The sequence below is a fragment of the Sus scrofa genome, chromosome 4 (assembly GCF_054392235.1).
Source record: "Sus scrofa isolate SSC_HxYL_T2T_F1_AM1 chromosome 4, Sscrofa_HxYL_maternal_Yorkshire_Landrace_v2.0, whole genome shotgun sequence".
NCBI lineage: Eukaryota > Metazoa > Chordata > Mammalia > Artiodactyla > Suidae > Sus > Sus scrofa.
In genome coordinates, this window is record NC_139386.1 from 105,713,756 (window position 1) to 105,732,977 (window position 19,222).

The window sequence follows — 19,222 nt, forward strand, 5'->3', positions numbered from 1 at the left end:
TGGCTCACACAAGCCTAAAAACAGTTTGTTTCTCCAGCAAGAGAAGAAGAAAAAAAAAATCATAATTCATGGGATACTGGGTAGAATACTCAAAAGAGTGTTAGCCCAGTGGAGGGGAAAGTTATAAAACGTTTCTTTGGTTCCACTTAACAAACCTTAAACACAAGACCCCAAAGGGACAAATGTTTCCAAGCAACTTAAACCATGTCCCATAATAAAGCCCAAGAATATTTACAAAAATCAAAATTATCTAGCATCCAATAATAAAATGCTCAATATACATCTGTTCAGATATTTCTACATATACAAAGAAGCAGGAAAACACTACTCAAAATGAAGAGAAAAATCAATCACTAGAAACACACTAGGAACTGACATGATGTTAGAATTTTAAAAAAATTATTATTATTATTATTTTTTTTTGTCTTTTGCTTTTTTCAGGGCCACACACCCACGGCATACGGAGGTTCCCAGGCTAGGGGTCAAATTGGAGCTGTAGCCATTGGCATATACCACTGCCACAGCAACCCAGGATCCGAGCTGCATCTGAGACCTACGCCATAGCTCATGCAATGCTGGATCCTTAACCCACTGAGCAAGGTCAGGGATTGAACCTGAGTCCTCAAGGTTGCTAGTTGGGTTCATTAACCACTAAGCCACTATGGGAACTCCTAAAATATTTTTATAACATTCCATAGAGTCAAGAAGGTAGAATAAAGATTGATCAAGTAAAGATTGAGCAGGTAAAGACTGATCAATAAAGATTGATCAGTACCTTATAGTACATACAATAGTTAATTCAAAACGGATCATAGGCCTAAATGTAAAACATGACTATAAAACTTCTAGAAGAAAACAAATATTTTTGCGATCTTGGGTTAGGTAAAAATTTCTTAGATATAACATTAAAAATAAAAAACCTTAAAAGAAAAATTTGATTGTTTGGATTTACTTTAACAAAATATTAAAAATTTCTGGTCTTCAAAAGACCCTGTTACTAAAATGAAAAGACAAGCTATAGACCGGGATAAAATATTTACAAAGTACATATATAATAAAGACCTGCATTTAGAATAAAGAGATCCCAAATTTAACAAAAAAGCAAACAACTCCATAAAAATGGGCACAAAATTTCAATGCTTTACCAAAAACATATAGGTCATGATATCACACATGAAAAAGTGTTCAACATCAATAGTCAATGAGAAATGCAAATCAAAATCAGAGTCCCATATCCAGTTGCCATTAACCAAGTGGTTTATATTACCAGCATGAAATATGCTGGGGCTATAACATGGTTCTCCAACCCTGCTTCCCTATTCCCATAATGAATTTTACCTAAGGAAAGCAAGCTTGCCATCTGGAATTTCAATTTTACAATGAAGACAGACTGGCTCAGAGAAGAGATATGCAGACACCTGAAACAGTCATAAAGATTCCCAAGCCATGTAGACTATGACTTGAAAATATTAGCATCTCAGAATAAAAGATGGTGTACATGAGAAGAGAGGTTGATCATTAATGACACTCATCATCCAAAGAAGGAAGAACCCATCATATCCTTTGATACTGTTTGAAGCTGTGAATTTTTTAATTCATAATTGACTAATTAATTCTCTTCTAAATTCAAGTTACATAAACAACCTTTCGTTATGATTTGGCTCCCAAATGTGGTGAGTATGCCAAAAGACCTCACTGAAATTAAAATTTTTTTTAAAAACAGGGCCTAGTTCCCTACGATGTTAGTTAGAGTCACTATAAATTAGTAATTTGCCATTCTGGGTTTACATAGTAGTTCTGTAGATTTGTTTAATGATAAGTCTGAGAAACAGACTGAACAAGCTAAAGCACAATTTCCCTGGAACTCTCAGACCTGATTTTTTAATTTTTTAATGAGGGTCAGAGTAGCACCAACCTCAGTGAAATTTCTGACACTCTTTCATTTGGGTATTCCTTAAGTCTTTAAAAACATTTCGAAACTCATCATATCAACTAAGAGATTTGTCAGATGAATAACTGTTAAGAAAACAATGAAAGCATGTCATCTATTTTAACAATTAAAGCACAATTTAGAGAAACTAATTCTAACCCTACAATTTTTTGTTACCAAAGACAGAAGAAAAATCGTATCTTTAGGATAAAAAGTCATGACCCACTTAAAATTTTGCAACTGCAATGTTTCTTTTGATGAAAAGAGTCCACCCCAGCATATATAAAGTAGTTAAGAAGACTTTAAATTATAAATATATATTCAGATTTTTGTTTCAGGCTTTTTAAAAAATTCTAATCTGTGAAAAATATTCAACACATCATACACATTTTAAAAAGTAATTATGTTTCGGCTAAAAATTAAATAATAAATACTTCTTGCTTCATTCAGTCTTAAAAGCAGTAATTTATCATGGGTTTCTTAATAGAAATGTGATTCCTTTAAGCACTGTTAACTGAATAGTCTGACTCTTTTCTCAAATAAACAGTGAACAGTGTGAAGAATAAAGTGTTTGTGAATAAATTAAGTTTCCTAGTTCACAAATAGAACATTGTCCTGAACACAAAATGCAGATCCCATTAATATTTAATTCTATAATTAATACTCAAAAGATCCAAATCCTGATTTCATACTTGGGAAACAAGCCTAGAAAAATGAAGAAACTTTTTTCACATCCCAGTTAGTTAATGGCAGCTTAGATACATACTGAAACCACTACTGTCTTATAGTTTGATTTACGGGTTCTAGCTTCCCATAAAAGAATAAGCTCAAGATGCTCTGACAAGGAAATGTTCATTTAAAAAAAAAAAAAATGTCAGCAGCACAATCTGTCTCTTCTGCAAAAAAATCGTATGCATGGCAGATTTTCATCCTGCTACTGCTACATGAAGAAAATTTGGGCCTAATTTGTCGGGTCTTCCAAGCCAGAGCAACGGAAGTGACTGGGTTTATTTAGCTGGGGCTGGTCCTGCTCGCCAAGCATCATCCAGCCAACAGGCAAGGCTCCAGCTCTGCAGGGGAAGAAAGGTAGCCTAGAAAGAAAGAACCATCGTCAACTCCCACCCTGCTGTCTAAGATTAGGGTGGGGGTGGGGCTGGGGGGGGAATAAGGCAGTGAGTACTCTTTTAATAGTACACCCACACACATTAGCTTTATCTTCTTTTACTATCCCTAGTGCTTCCAGCCTGGCATGGCTTTCTGATCATGTGTTCATCTTTTCTTTGACTCGACTCAACCGGCGTGGCCTTCAACCTCATCTCTACCAACAAAGCAGTTGTCTTCAAAGCAAAGATCTTGGAGGCAGAGACTGGGTTTCCTGAAGATTTAGTCCAGTACAATCCAGAGCCACACGTGTATTTTAGGCAACTCCCCACTGCGTCTCCCCCGCCCCCCATTACTTCCCTGCTTCCAGCCATGCTCTCCAACCTTCTCCAAGCTAATGTCACTCTGCGCCAACCCCTCCCAGGCGCCCGGTCTCTAGGCCCTGGGTCCCCTACCCGAAAGCCGTTCTAACTGTCGCAGCAGCGGGCGCTGCCACTCCCTGCGCAGTCTGCAGCCTCCCGGGCTCCCGCAGTGCGCTCACCTCATCCAGGGTGCGGCTGCGGCAGCTGCCTCTTCCTCCTCAGCCGCTGCTGCCCAGCTCCCTGCCGGTTCGGGATGCCACCGTTCCCGGCCGGGAGACTGTCGCGAGGACTGTGGGGTTCGTGCCAAGTCCCTGGACCAGTAAGGCGCGTGGTGCGCCCGGCGGGACGCACGACAGCAGCAGCCGCAGTCGCAGCAGCGGCGCCGGCAGCAGGACCCCTTGTCAGTCCTCTTCATGGATACCCGGGGCTGAGCCAGCGCAGTCCTAGTTACCCTTCCTGCTTGATTTTCCTAAGGTCCTCCCGCACTGCCACGGAGCATCCTTTGGGCGTGGATGACCACCCACTCCAGTTGCCACTGTCGTGGAGGAGACCTGGAAGGACCAGGCCTCCTCCGCCGCTGCCTCTGCCACCTGCTCCGCCCAGATTTTTCCGTGCCTCTCCCACAAACACCCGCCCTGCCTCTTCACCCAAGATCATCTCCCCACTCTCCCTCAACCTGGAGATCTTTTCATTCCCAGACCTCATTCTATTTTTTACTTCCTCTCTGCTCCACTGTCACCGTCTTCAATATCCAACCTCACAAAGTTTCCCCTTTTCTCATTCCCTTTCTCCATATTTTCCCGGTTTTTGTCCTCTATCTTCCAAATCAACCATCCTCTTATAGTATTCTTTCCTCAGAGTCATTACTTCTCCAAGTTGTTGGCAGCCACCTTATCCCAGTTTTCCCTCTTTTTTCCACTTATAAAAATCTTTTCCTTTCAATTTCCCCTTTAGTTACTATAAAAATTTTCTTTCAAATAATCTCAATTTTCCTTTCGGTTGAAACTTTCTGACAGCCATTTTTCATGAAGAATTCAGAGTAAAGTATATATAGCTTGGTATCCACCATCAGGTCAAAGGGATGTTTTCAAGGTTGAAAAAAAAAGTTCATAGGTCAAATAAATCTTTCCCTAAATGTTTGTTCTGAAAACACTTTTCTTCTATTCCACAGCATCCTCTGAGTCTCCAGCAGAGGAAAATGCTTCTGCTGCTCTATTCTATACAGAAGGGCCCCGCTTACTGGTTCCATTTACCTTTTTTTGACTTTACCATGGTGTGAAAGCAACATGCATTCAGTAGAAACCAGACTTTGAATTTTGAATTTTGATCTTTTCCTGGATAGCAATACAGGGTAATATTCTCTGGTGATGCTGGGCTCCTGGTACAGAATTTATAACCATTCTGTACCTATATGACCATTCTGTTTTTCACTTTCTGTACAATATTCAATAAATTACATGAGATATTCAACACAATATTATAATACAGGCTCTGTGTTAGATGGTTTTTGCCCAACTTATGACGGGTGTGTAGGGAGGTAACCCTGTTGTAAACTGCAAGGCCTGCAAGGGAGAAGGTTGTATGTGTTTGTAGTGGTTCCTATGGATCCCAAGTTTCACAGGCAATAGTCACTTTTTTTTTTTTTTTTTTTTTTTTTTTTGCCACCCACAACATATGGAGTTCCTGGGCCAGGGATCAGATCTGAGCCACAGTTGGGACCTATGCCACAACTGCACTGAACCCACAGTGCTGGGCCAGGGATTGAACCTGCATTGAACATCAGCAATCCTGCTGCACGACAGCAGGAACTCCAATAGTCACTACTATTGATTAAAACTCAGTATGAATAAAGCTGAACTCTTCTTAACTCATTTTTCCTCCCACACCTGCTGTTCAGTTCTCTTTTACTAGCCCTAACACTACTATCCACTGAATTGCTCAAGTCCCCAAACTGGGAGTTATCAGATATCTATCTCACTTGCAGTCTTTAATTCTACTTCTTGATCATTCCTTTTTCTTTAAGTGGATTTCCCATCCTCATTCCAACTGCTTCCAGAAAATAATACTATCAGGAATTTCATCATTCTTTCAAACCTCCTAACTTAATCTATATCTTCACCTCTCTTTTTTTTTTACCCAATGTATCTTACTTAAGCAATTTAAACTACCACTCTCATCTCTACCAGGAAATTCTTTTGTTGTCTTAGGATGTTTAGCTTCCCTTTTTACATTAGCTCCATGCCCAGCCTATAAACATGCTCAAGCCTCCTCATTCCTAAAACAAAGCTTCAACCACCTCTGACCTCCATCATCTCTCTCACTTCCCTTCATGACCAGCTTGCTTAAAAACACTATTCTTTTGATGCCTATACTTCCCGACTTACATATATTCTTTACCACCTAAGTCTCTGCAATCAGGATTCTAATCCTCTTACTTAGCCAAAGCCAATCTCCTAGCAGACTCAAACTTTGGCTTTGCCCAGACACGAGTTTTGGCATTCCCAAACTTAAAATAAATATATTATCTTCATTAGTTGAGGCAGATAAATAGTTCAGTGAAATTATTGCAAACTCAAATGTTAAGAAGTGCTGATGCTTCCAGTTCCAGCCAAGATAGAGGAACATATATCAGACTGACTCTTCCCCCTTTGGGTGTGGGGGGGGGAGTGGGAGAGAATAAAATGTATAAATATTTACAAATACATAAGTATTATGTGGAAAGATATTAAAAAACTCCTTGATGACACTGACGAATAACCGAAGCAGATAGGACTTGAATCTATGATCCTTGAGAGAAGAGAAGCACATGGAATGAGCTCCATATTCACCCTGAGATTTTTCTCCTGAGGGAATTTTCCAAATTAGGTGCTAGAGAATAAAGGCCAAGTAAAAGATGCAGTACTCCTGGACTGAAGAACCAAATGTCAAATTTTAGAGCTGCCCAAGTGGCTGGGACATGAAGGACAATTCCTAGAGAAGAGAGAATGGCAGAGAAGCAACTCAATAATCTAGGTACGAATCCCCAAGAGAGTAGATCATTGAGCTGCTTCTCTGCCATTCTCCTCTCAAGAGAGTGGCCAGTTCCTAAACCCAGCATACACAAGCAAGATATGGAAAAACATAAGAAAACAGCAGTTTGGAGGCTAGTGAGCTAAGTAGAGATTTCAGCCTCCAACACAAGTTGGACTTTAAATCTTGCCAAGGTAGAGAGACATCCAGGAATTTCAGATGGGATCCCCCAAAGTCCATACCTTTAGAGTAAGGGCAGTACAGTAATTAAATAGAATAGATCTAACAAAACCTAAAAACCAGACTTTAAAGGATCAAAGTGACCTATCATTTTTTTTTCTGCCTAGCAGAACAAAAATTAACTCTTTGGAGGTTAGATAACATTACATAGAGCCTCTACAATTTTTTCATTCATAATGTCTAGGATCCAATATAAAATTATAAGGAATGCTAAAAATGAAATTCAAATGACTAAACACCAAGAGAAAAGATAATAGAACCAGATATTGGAGTTGACAGGACTTTATGGCTAATAGGTTTAAGAAAACAAAGGAAAAGATGGGTGAAAAGATGGATAGTTTACTTCAATAGCAATTGGAATCTATAAAAAATCAAATGGGTAGTCTAAATATAAAAAATACAATAACTGAAAATAAGAACCCATTAGGTGTGTTTAACATCAGTCTGAATCCAACAGAAGTCAGGACTAGTGAAGTGGAAGATAGGTCAATAAAATATTCCAAAACAAAGGATAGAAAAAAACAAGGGAAAAAAAAGAGCAGAGCATAAAAAACATGTGGAATACAGTCAGAAGACATAATATATGTGTACTTACAGTTCCTGAAAAAGAGGAGGAGAAAGGACTAGAAGAAATGTTTAAGGAGATAAAGACCAAAATTTTTCTAAAACTGAATTTTTTCTTTCTTTTTTTTCCTTGTCTTTTTGCCTTTTCTAGGGCTGCTCCTGCGGCAGATGGAGGTTCCCAGGCTAGGGGTCTAATCAGAGCTGTAGCCGCCAGCCTACACCAGAGCCACAGCAACTCGGAATCCGAGTCACGCCTGTGACCTACACCACAGCTCACAGCAACGCCGGATCCTTAACCCACTGAGTGAGGCCAGGGATTGAACCCGCAACCTCATGGTTCCTAGTCAGATTCCTTAACCACTGAGTCACGATAGGAACTCCTAAAACTGAATTTTCTAAAAATTTCTGGAATCTGAGAAGACATTGACTTCTCAGATTTCAGAAACTTGGAAAACTCCAAGTGGAATAAAAGACCAATATCCCTCAGAAATATTAGAAGCAGTTTCTATAATTCAGAAATTTGTTAAGAGAATTCTCCAGTTAAAACAAGGGGGAAATCTCAACCAGAAGGCAATTTTCATAGATCTGATCAATTCCATGACATGCACTGTCAGGAGTCACTGTGGCAGGGATGAAAATGAACACACTCAAGAGAGTATGGAAATTAGGTCACTAAACAGAGCCTATGTCCAAATCAGCCCATAGATGCCTAAAAAGGGGGGCTTAAAGGGTCAATGGAAATTAAGTTTTGGGAGCTCCCATTGGGGCTCAGTGGTAATGAGCCTGACTAGTAACCATGAGGATGTGGGTTCCAACCCTGGCCTCACTCAGTGGGTTAAAGATCAGGCATTGCTGTGAGCTGTGGTGTAGGTCACAGACAAGGCTAGGATCCTATGCTGCTGTGGCTATGGCGTAGGCTGGCTGCTGTAAGTCCAATTCGACCTCTAGCCTGGAAACTTCCATATGCCACAGCGTGGCTCTAAAAAGCAAAAAAAAGCCAAAAAAAAAAAGTCATTAAGTTTTGATTATGCTGGTGTAAAAATCAATACCAATAAGTTCATAAAACTGATGAAATATAATTCATATTTTATAGAAAGGTAAGAAAAACTTAAAATTTTTCTCTGTACTTTTGGGCCTCCACCCTCCCCTTTAGTGTGCATTGTGCATCTGCGTTAACCAGGCCTCCTTAGGAGATGACATTCCTTCTTAATCTCATAAAGGGTTACAGCTCCTGTGGAGAGAACCTTCCTTTTAAATCCTGTAAGGGGCCAGCCACAGTGATTCATGACCCCCTACTCACATAGATCTGGAATTGTGTAAAGTGTCAATAATACACTATTTCACGTATAACCCTTTGTCTCAAAAACTTATATAGCTGTCTTTGACTTCTAATGAGTGAGACAGTCCTCAGAACCTTCTGAAAGACTATCTCCCAGATTATAATCCTCAGGTTGGCTGGAATAAAAATTTTCCATTTCTTCGGTCAACTATTGATTAATTTTTCATCAACCAAACCATAGTTAGTAACCTGAAACTGAGACTGCCACCCTCTAAGTTTCTCTTTTTTAAAGTTTTATTAAAGTAAAGCTGATTTACAAAATTATGATAAATTCTGCTGTACAACAAAGTGATTCAGTTACACATATACACACATCCATTCTCATTCAGATTCTTTTCCCACGTAGATTAGCACAGAACATTGGGTAGAGTTCTCTGTGCTATACAGTAGGTCCCCATTGGCCAACCATTCCATATAGCTTGGTGTGCATATGCCAATCCCAAACTCAAGTCTATCCTTCCCCCCAGCCTGTCCACTTTGGTAACCATAAGTTTTTTCAAAGTCTGTGAGTTTGTTTCTTTTCTGCAAATAAGTTCCATTTGTATCCTTTTTTAGATTCCACATATAAGTGATAGCATATGATCTTTGTCTTTCACTGTCTAACTTCACTTAGTATGATCATTTCTAGGTCCATCCATGCTGCGGCAAATGGCATTATTTCATTCTTTTTAATGGCTGAGTAATAAATTTCTAAATTTTGTACAGCACAAATGATCCTATCTACAAAACAGAAGTAGATCATGGACAGGGAGAGCAGACTTATGGTTGCCAAGGTGGAGTGGGGAGGAAATGGGATAGAGGTGGAGTTTGGGGTTAGTACATGCAAACTATTACATTTGGAACAGATAAGCAGTGGAGTCCTATTGTATAGCACAGGGAACTATGTCCAATCTCTTGGGGGTAAAATATGTTGGAAGATGGTATGAGAAAAAGAATGTATATATATATATATATATATATATATATATATATATATATATGTATGATTGGGTCACAATGCTGTACAGCAGAAATTGACACAACACTGTAAACCAACTATAATAAAAATAAAAGATAAAAAAATATAAATTTCTAAATTTTGAAACAAGGTAGGAAGATCTCAAGTATCCTTCTTTAAAAGAGGAAACAATTTACACAGGTGAATTCCACCTCTACCGGCCATGCATTAAACACAGTATCACAATTAATCACTCCATGGGAAACAGGGAAACATTTCTCTCAGTGAGACTATGTTTACAAGTCATAAGCTCAGATAACTAGCATAAAATAGTAAGCCAGAGAAGCTAAAACTGAAAAGGTCTTCTCTTCTTTCTGGACTCTTGACATTGAGTCACCTATGATGTTCACAAACAGCTGTGTATTTGGTTCTGAAACATCCCAACCAAGTGTTACACTGTGTCACAACCTCATTTGTTTGGATACCTCTATGACTTTGGAGTTGATGAGTTTTATTTTAATGTTTTCACTTAAATTAATATTAATTGCATATTTTTAATAATTTAATACTTTAGCATTGTGTCCTATTTCATTCTGGATTGTTTGAAAGTAAGAGACATGAGGAATTTTGATTGAATCAATTAAAATTTAAGATACTAAAGAAATTTTCCAGTGAAAATAGCTCAGGTTATAGCTGAAGAAAGAATCCTAGTTCTACCCAGGCATCAGTTTAAGAACCATGCTGGCTGAGACTGAGTAGAGTAAGTAACTTGGGAATACTATTACTTGCATTTTAATTTCTATGAACTTTTAAGGAGTCTGGATCTTCCATGGAGTTTAGTTTACAGATGGAAGGAGATTTCTACCAACTTTATTTCTTTCCTGGAAATTTGATAATGAAAAAGGTTAATGTCCAAATTTGAAATATCTTCTGATATTGTATAATTTTAGCATCTTTCTCCTGATATTTTATTTCATTGTATAATTTTTAGTGTCCTAGGTCAGACAACATAACAGGCTGTTAATAGTTTAACCTGGTAAATGAATAGAAAATAGTAGGGATTGTATTTCTTTTTGGCCTTGCTTACAGTAAGGCTTTGGAATTAATTTAATGTACTAGCTTGACCTATTTTAGAGCTTTCTTAGCATAAAAACTTAAATATCCTCCTGGCAATTTCAGAGTAGAGCCACAAGAAGGTGGGAGTAGAATTTGTCCTAATAGACTGCTATCTCCTCCCCATGGAAGAAAGCCAGCTTCTGGTTTGGCTTAATGGCAAAGCCCAGATTTGCTTATCTTGGATGTTTCATGTAAATGGAATTATATGATACATAGTGTCTGGCTTTTTTTCACTTAGCATAACATTTTTGAGGCTCACTTACTTTGTAGCATGTCACAGTATTCCATTTTTATTGCAGAAAATATACTGTATGGAACTGCCACATTTCATTTATCCAGTTGATAGACATTTGGATTGTCAGCATTTTTTTTGGCTATGATGAATAATGCTGCCATGAAGAGTCACATACACACTTTTGAATGCCATATTTTCAGCTCTTTTGGGTGGATACCTATGAGTGGAATTTCTGGGTCATATTGTAACTCTAACTTTTCGAGGAAATGTCAAACTGTTTTCAAAGTGGCTGCATGATTTTATACTACACACACACTTCTCTTACCTTATATATGATTTGCAAATATTTTCTCTCATGTGGTTTGTCTTTTCACTTTCTTGATTATGTCCTTTGAAGCAAAAACTTTTTACCTTTGGCACAATCCAACTTATCTTTTTTCCAGAGTGCTTTTGGTGTCATGTTTAAGAAACTATTGCTAAATCCAAGTTAAAAAAATTCACTCCTATATTTTATTCTAAGAGATATAGTTTTAGGTCATACATTTAGATTTGTGATTGATTTTGAGATCATTTTTATATATGGTATGAGGTAGGTGGTCCATCTTCATTCTCTTACATGTAAATATCCAGTTGTACCAACATCATTTGTTGAGATTTTTCTTCCTCCCACTGAATTATCTTGGCAACCCTGTTAAAAATCAGTTGACCATAGATGTATGAATTTATTCTGGACTCATAATTATAATTCCATTGGTTTATATGTCTATCTTTACTCCAGTCCTGGTTACCATTGCTGGCAGTAAGTTTTTTTTGTTTTTTGGGTTTTTTTTTTTTTTTTTTTTTGTCTTTTTGCTATTTCTTGGGCCGCTCCCTCGGCATATGGAGGTTCCCAGGCTAGGGGTCGAATTGGAGCTGTAGCCACCAGCCTACACCACAGCCACAGCAACACGGGATCTGGGCCGCGTCTGCAACCTACACCACAGCTCAAGGCAACGCCGGATCGTTAACCCACTGAGCAAGGCCAGGGATCGAACCCACAACCTCATGGTTCCTAGTCGGATTCGTCAACCACTGCACCATGACGGGAACTCCTGGCAGTAAGTTTGAAATTGGGAAGTGTAAGTCCTTTAACTTTGTTACTCTTTTTCAAAATAGCTTTGATTATTCTGGGCCCTTTTCATTATTATATGAATTCTGGGATAAACTTGCAATTTCTGCCAAAAAAAAAAAAAAAAAAAAACCTGGCTGGGGTTTGATGGAGATTACAGTAAATATGTAAATACATTTGAGGATTATTGTCATTAAATCTTCTGATCCATGCACATGGGATGTCTTTACATTATTTGGGTTTTCTTTCATTTCTTTCAACTATGTTTTGTAGTTTTAAGTGTTATCTTCTTTTGTTAGATTTATCTAAATTTTTCATTTACGTTGATGCTTTTGTAAAGGGAATTGTGTTCTTAAATTTTATTTTTGTTCATTTCTAGTGCATGGGAATACAATTGATTTTGCATATTGAGTTTATATCCTATAATTTTGATGAATTAACTTATTAATTATAATTTTTTGTGTGCGGATTCTTTAGAATTTTCTATATTTAAAAGTAAGCCATTGGCAAACAGATTGAGTTATTTTTATCTTTCCCATTTTGGGGCCTTATTTCTTTGTCTTGACTAATTGCCCTAGCTAGAACTTTGAATATAATGTTGAGTAGAAGTGGGGAGAATGCACATTTTTGTCTAGTTCCAAATCTTAGAATAATCTTTGACTTTTAAGTATAACATTAGCTGTGGTTTTTCATAGATATCATTTATCAGGTTGAGGAAGATTATTGGTAGCCTATTGATTGTTTTTAAAAAGAAAAGACGTTAGATCTTCTCAAATACTTTTTCTGCATTTTTTGAGATGATCATATGGGCTCTGTCCTTTATTATATTCATATATTACATTTATTGATTTTCATTTGTTGAACCAATCTGTGTTCCTGGAACAAGTCCCACTTGGTCATGATGTGGAGTCCTTTTTATATGCTGCTGGAAAAAGTTTACTGTTTTGCTACTTCTCTTTATATAAGGCATATTGGTCTGTCATTTTCTTTTCTTGTGAAGTCTTTGATTTTGGTATTAGAGTAACAGTGGCTTCATAGAATGAGTTGGGAGGTGTTCTCTATTGTTTCTTTTGAGGTGGGGGAGGAAGAGTTTGCAAAGGATTAGTGTTCTTTAAACATTTGCTAGAATTCACAAGTTAAGCCATGTGGACCAGGACTCTTCCTTGTAGCAAGTTTTACCCCTCCTCCTCTCCCTCCTCTTCACTTGTTATAGGTCTATTCAGATTTTCTATTTCTTATTGAATCAGTTTAGGTAGCTTGTGTCTTTCTTAGGATGTGTCCATTTTACCTAGTTTAATCTAATTTGTTGTCATACAGTTGTTCATGGTATTCCCTTACAATTCTTTTTACTTCTGTGGGCTAGTAGTAATATTCCTTCTTTTATTTGTAATTTGACCCATGTATTTCAAAGAAAAATCTTGGTACCCATGAGCATCTCCTCTCCAGAGACAAAACCTCTAAAAAATTCCATTTGAGACAAATTTCAACAGCCACGAAGACCAATTTTTTACTGAAGTATAGTTGATTTACAATGTTTCAGGTATATATCAAAGTGATTCATATACATATGTGTGTGAATAAATATATTTTTTCAAATTCTTTCCGATTATAGGTTAAGATACTGAATATAGTTCCCCATGCTATACATTAGGTCTTTACTGTCTATTTTATATATAATACTGTTACCTGTTAATCACAAATCCCTAATTTATCCCCCCCCTTTGGTAACAGTTTCTTTTTTCTATGTCTGTGAGTCTATTTATGTTTTGTAGTAAGTTCCTTTGTATCATTTTTCAGATTCCACATATAAGTGATGCCATACAGTATTTTTCTTTCTTTTTATGATTTACTTCACTTCATACAATAATCTCTAGGTCTATCCATGTTACTGCAAATGGCAGTATAAATAATGCTGTTATGAACACTGGGGTGCATGTACCTTTTTTTTTTTTTTTTTTTTTTTTTTAGGGCCACGCCTGCAGCATATGGAAGTTCCCAGGCTAGGGGTCAAATTGGAGCTGTAGCTACTAGCCATAGCCAGCGGATCCAAGCCTCATCCAGAACCTATGCCATAGCTTACAGCAACAGTAGATCCTGATCCCACTGAGCAAGGCCAGGGATTGAACCCACATCCTCATGGATACTAGTCAGGTTCTTAACCCACTGAGCTCTTAACCCACTGAGCCACAACAGGAACTCCACGTTTCTTTTGGAATTAAGAGTTTTTGTCTTTTCTGGATATATGCCCAGGAGCACAATTGCTGGGTCATATAGTAACTCTAGTTAAGGAACCTCCCTACTGTTATAAATGTTGGCTGCACCAATTTACATTCCCACAGTGTAGAAAAGCTTCCCTTTTCTCCACATCTTCTCCAATGTTTTGTTGATTTTTTGATGATAACCATTCTGACCAGTGTGAGATGATACTTCGTCATAGCTTTGATTTGCATTTCTTCAATAATTAGCGATGTTGAGCATCTTTCCATGTGCCTGCTGGCCATTTGTACATTTTTTTTTTTAAGGGCTGTACCCATGGCATAAGGAAGTTCCCAGGCTAGGGTCAAATCAGAGCTACAGCTGCCAGCCTACATCACAGCCACAGCAACTCGGGATCCAAGCCTCATCCAGAACCTACACCACAGCGCACAGCAACACCGATCCTTAACCCACTGAGCAAGGCCAGGGATCAAACCTACATCCTAACAGATCCTAGGTCAGGATCATTAACTGCTGAGCCATGAAGGGAACTCCCCATTTGTACATCTTCTTTGGAGAAATATATATTTAAGTCTTCTACCCATTTTTTGATTGGGTTGTGGTTTTTTTATATTGAGGTGTGTAAGATGTTTGTATATTTTGGAAATTAATCATTTGCTCCATCATTTGGAAATATTCCTCCCATTCTGTATGTTTTATTTTTGCTTTGTTTATAGTTTCCTTTGTTGTGCAAAAGCTTTTAAAGTTAATTAAGATACATTTGTTTATCTTTGCTTTTGTTTCCATTACTATAAGAGATAGAGCCCCCAAAAATATTTCTGTGATTTATGTCAAAGAGTGTTCTGCCTAAGTTTTCCTCTCGGAGTTTTATAGTATCTATTCTTACATTTTGGTCTTTAATCCATTTTGAGGTTGTTTTTTTTAATATGGTACTACAGAATGTTCTAATTTTTTTATTTTATATGTAGCTGTCCTGTTTTCCCATCACCAATTATTGAAGAAATTGTACAAAGACCCACTTTAAAATACACACACATACATATACACACAAATGCCTCTGGTGCAATTTGTTATAAACAATATTTGTATTAAGCCTAACTTGGATATAAACTACCTTTTCTTCATTTGCTCTTCAAAAAAGTGGTTTAAAAATTTTGCAAATTTTACAAAAGTTCTGACAGCACTCAAAATCACCCAACATTCATAATATCCGCTTCCCAGAGTGTTGAAGCATTTAGTTGTTCAACTGAGGCTTCTATCCTACTGGTATTTTTGGGTTTTCCTATCTTTTCTTCATAGAGCATATTGAAAAAAATCAAGTAGCAACATAAAACTTGCTAAAAACCTAAACTCAATTGCAGTAATTTAAGCTGAGTTTTTGCCGTTTGTGGTAACAAAAAACAATGGATAGCAACAAAGATACACACCATATCCTCAAAATAACATAAAAATCTAACAATATTACTTTTGGAGCAAGAACTTTGTCATGAACTGGGGTACATAAAAACACCAGTCAGAATAAGGAGATTAACAAAAAATGTATTGTATTACACAAAATTTTAAAAAGTCAAATCCTCCACCAAAAGTATATTGTGATACAAACTCTTCCCAGCTAAAGGCTGGCAGAAAGCAAACAGCTGAAAGTCTATGACCTCCAGTCACTAAATTGGAGGGAAAGAAATATGCTAAGATCATGTCTGTCCCCTGGTAGAGCCGAGGTCCTCCTCTGCGTAGGGCTGTTCCCAGTAATAGGTATTTTTGAGAAGATGCTGGCCTCAGTGGAGGTACATTCTGGTGTACTCTCCGCTGTGTGGTAAGGAGTCTGCCTGGCTCAGTGGGGAAGGTCTGCTGCTTTCCAGCTAGATGGATAAAATGTTAGTAAGATTTTTGGGTCATCACAAGTCTAAATACAGATTTCCCACTCAGTTTGATCAGTAGTAAAAGCAATATTACTATTTCTCTTTGGTTCCTACATCTATTTTCCAATTTGTTATCGACTCATAAGAGGAAGAAAGGATTGTTGTCTTGAGCCCCTAAAACTCTAATGCAAAGCTGCCAATGTAATATTTTTAAGAAGCAATGAGTTGCAAAAACAGCAGACTACAAAAGAGGAATTGCTTCTGGGATTTTGGTTATTATCTGCCTAAGGGCTCCAAGATAAGCTTCCTTTAAGAAATGACTCATAGAACGTTGGGTCTCACTGTCAGTTTTCCAAAAGCAGAAAATCATACTCCCTAACCAAGTAGGGAGGAAAATGTCCCATATGGGATAGTGATGGAGAGGATAAGCTAGGGAGCTGGAGGAGGATGACTACAAGATACTGGTTAACAAAAATTATGTCTTTGGAAAGTAGAGAATTCACCATAAGAAAGAATTAGCAGTAAGTTAGGTTGTGTCCCATTTTGTCACATTTAATGTCTTATTGGATTCAGTTTTATGGCAGGGAGAGACAAATTAGTGAGGCTAATTTTTTTTAACAAGGAAGAATAACAAAGCCTAATAATAAATATCTGACCCTTACAATTATAAATAAAATCACTCAGAAAGAAAGTTGTTCAGTCATTTCTGACACACCAATATGGGTAGAAGAGAATAAAGAAGCAGGAGCTGAAAGACCATGTGAGGAGGGAACCAAAGAACAGTGGAAGCTGTTGAGACCATGGCAGCTAAGATTAGGAAGTTGCAATGGCTGCTAGGAACAATTCAATCTACTTGGACTCTACAGAAGGGGAATAGGGCTGAGGTATGAGGGACAATATGAGTAGACATTCAAGAAAAAAAAAAAAAGAAAAAAAAAAACACCCAAAGCTTTTATTCTTCCAGACTGATGGGTGGGAAAGCAATGAGGGTTGAGGTGAGTTCCGGGATAATGGGAGAGAGACAGAGCCAGGTAAAAGAATGTAACCTGTACCGGCAAACATCATGTTCCTTTTGTTCACATTTGTATAATCCAGTGCCTGCTATTCCCAGCCAACTGAACAATAAATATCTGTTGAATAACTAGGTGGGTGAATGAAGAGATTGGTGATGGATATGTCTTCACTTAGTACAGTACCAACTATGAATTATGCTGTTTACAACCAATGAAGTATTATCTCAGTCCATGAGCATGCCACTCATTCAGTCATTTATTCAATAAACACTGAGCATTTGCTAGGTTCTAGGAACAGGATACTAAACTCTGGGGAGAATAACAAATGACTACTGTTTTGGCTCTGAAAGTGTAACAGAACAGGACCCCCACCCACCCCACCCCCATGTCCTCTGCTTGTCTGTCTTTTGTCTACAGAAAAACTTTAGTTAACGAATAAATTTAATCAGATAAGTGAGGAAAATACAGAAAGAAAGGAAAAGAGTCAAGCAAGACAAAATAATAATAGTTTAGCCTTAAACAAAGTCAAGGAACTTCAGTTCTTCCTCAGGGGCTATAGATAATATTTGAGCTCTTTTGCAGGTGCTGAAACCCCCACCAGGTGGAAGAAGTTAACTGTAATTGGCCCACAGGTATGAAGGCCCAGACCAGTTGGAACCAGGTTAATGATGTTGACTCCTGATTAGCTCACCACCAACCTATCAGAAGAATGTCAACAAGCTGATCACACAGCCCACAACCCCCCTCTCTCATCCTGTCTTTGAAAATACCTGAAAGCCTTCTGGAAGTTCAGGTACCTTAAGCACTAGCTGCCTAGACTTCTTGTTTGGCCCTGCAATAAATGATGCACTTTCCTTCACCACAATTCAGGGTGAATAGATTGGCTTTACTGTGCATGCAAAGGAGACTCAAGTTGGCTATCAGGGGAAGAAAGAAATCTGCTAAATCTTTTTAGGTTCAATATTTTAGATGCTATCAGGGGAAGAAAGAAATCTGCTAAATCTTTTTAGGTTCAATATTTTAGATGCTATCAAAACTACTCCAACTACCCTCACAATCGCACCATCTCAAACTCCAAGGAATGGGCTTGGTCTCTGCTTGGCTTTCCCCACAAAGTAGGGAAACTGGACAAACATGATGAAAGACACAGTTTCATAAGGTAGCGTCTAGAGAGCAGGAAGTATTTTTGCTAAGCTCAATATCTGAAGCAGGTTATCTAAGGAAGTAATTATTTTTAAATAGGGGCTTTCACATTACTTACAAAGCGCACTTTGTTGGCTTTCCTCCTTCCTCCCCCAAATCTTTACTTTCACTTTAATGTCTGGACCGACTGAACGGACGACACAGGTTAAGTCTGAACGAACTGACGAATCAACAAAACAAATTTCTACTTTCACGGAGCTCGCACCGTGGGACGGTTTGGTCAGGGTTGATAACTCAAAATAACCACCAGCACAGACGCAACCAAGAGTAGCGGATTTGAGGCGTGGTCCAGGGGCGGGCGCTAGAGAGGAAGGCGGGGCCGCTCTGGATTCCCTAGAGGTAGCCAATGGCCGCCTAGAAGGCGGAGCTTTTCAAACTGACTGGCATGGAAACCGACCGATAAAAACCTAATCTGGATGAACTGCTGAGGTCTGCCCAGAAGACTTTTGGCGCTGATGGATAGGAGGTGTGAGGTCAAGAGAATTTACTCATAGAAGCTGCTGTTTTCTAAACTGCGAGAGAGCGTTTCAATTTTTAAAAAACTGGTTCAGCCATACTAAGCACATATGGCTGGATATCAGCCCAGTTATAGCGGCTTTTTTTTTTTTTTTTTTTTTTTTTTTTGTCTGCCATGAACATCACCTCCTTTTGAGAAATGCTCTTTCCTATGTAATTCAAACAGGAGCTTTGCTATTTACTTGCAGACCTCTTCTCCTAAGCAACAATGTTTGGTCTGGGGTTGATACGAGCCACAGCTTGCTGGGACTGTTATTTATTCGTCTTCAGTACCTAGCTCAGTGCCTGGAATATAATTAGGCACTCAAGGATTGCTTAAAAAATAAATGGATACAAGCTTCTAACTCTTGCTTTCTTTGATCTGGCTTGTAAAATCTCTGCAACCTTTTGACTCTGCTTTAATGGAAAGTCTCATTTTGTTTTAGTAGCTTAAGTTGCTTTCAATATGTGCTTTACTCGATTTCTTTGTTAAG

General features: G+C 38.1%; 1 protein-coding gene across 10 annotated transcripts in view; it reads right to left on the reverse strand.

Annotated features, from left to right (window-relative positions):
- The window catches only part of LOC100624559 (myomegalin), a 215,701-nt gene extending 211,708 nt beyond the window's left edge, over positions 1-3,993 (reverse strand). For all 10 annotated transcript variants that reach the window (XR_014844272.1, XM_021090682.2, XM_085023137.1 and 7 more), the window contains exon 1: positions 3,573-3,993. Coding sequence is in view for 9 of the 10 variants with exons in the window: in XM_021090682.2 (XP_020946341.2) it covers positions 3,573-3,808 (236 nt within the window). In the remaining variant the exon portion in view is untranslated. The remainder of the gene's footprint in view (positions 1-3,572) is intronic.
- Between the last annotated feature and the right edge of the window lie 15,229 nt (positions 3,994-19,222).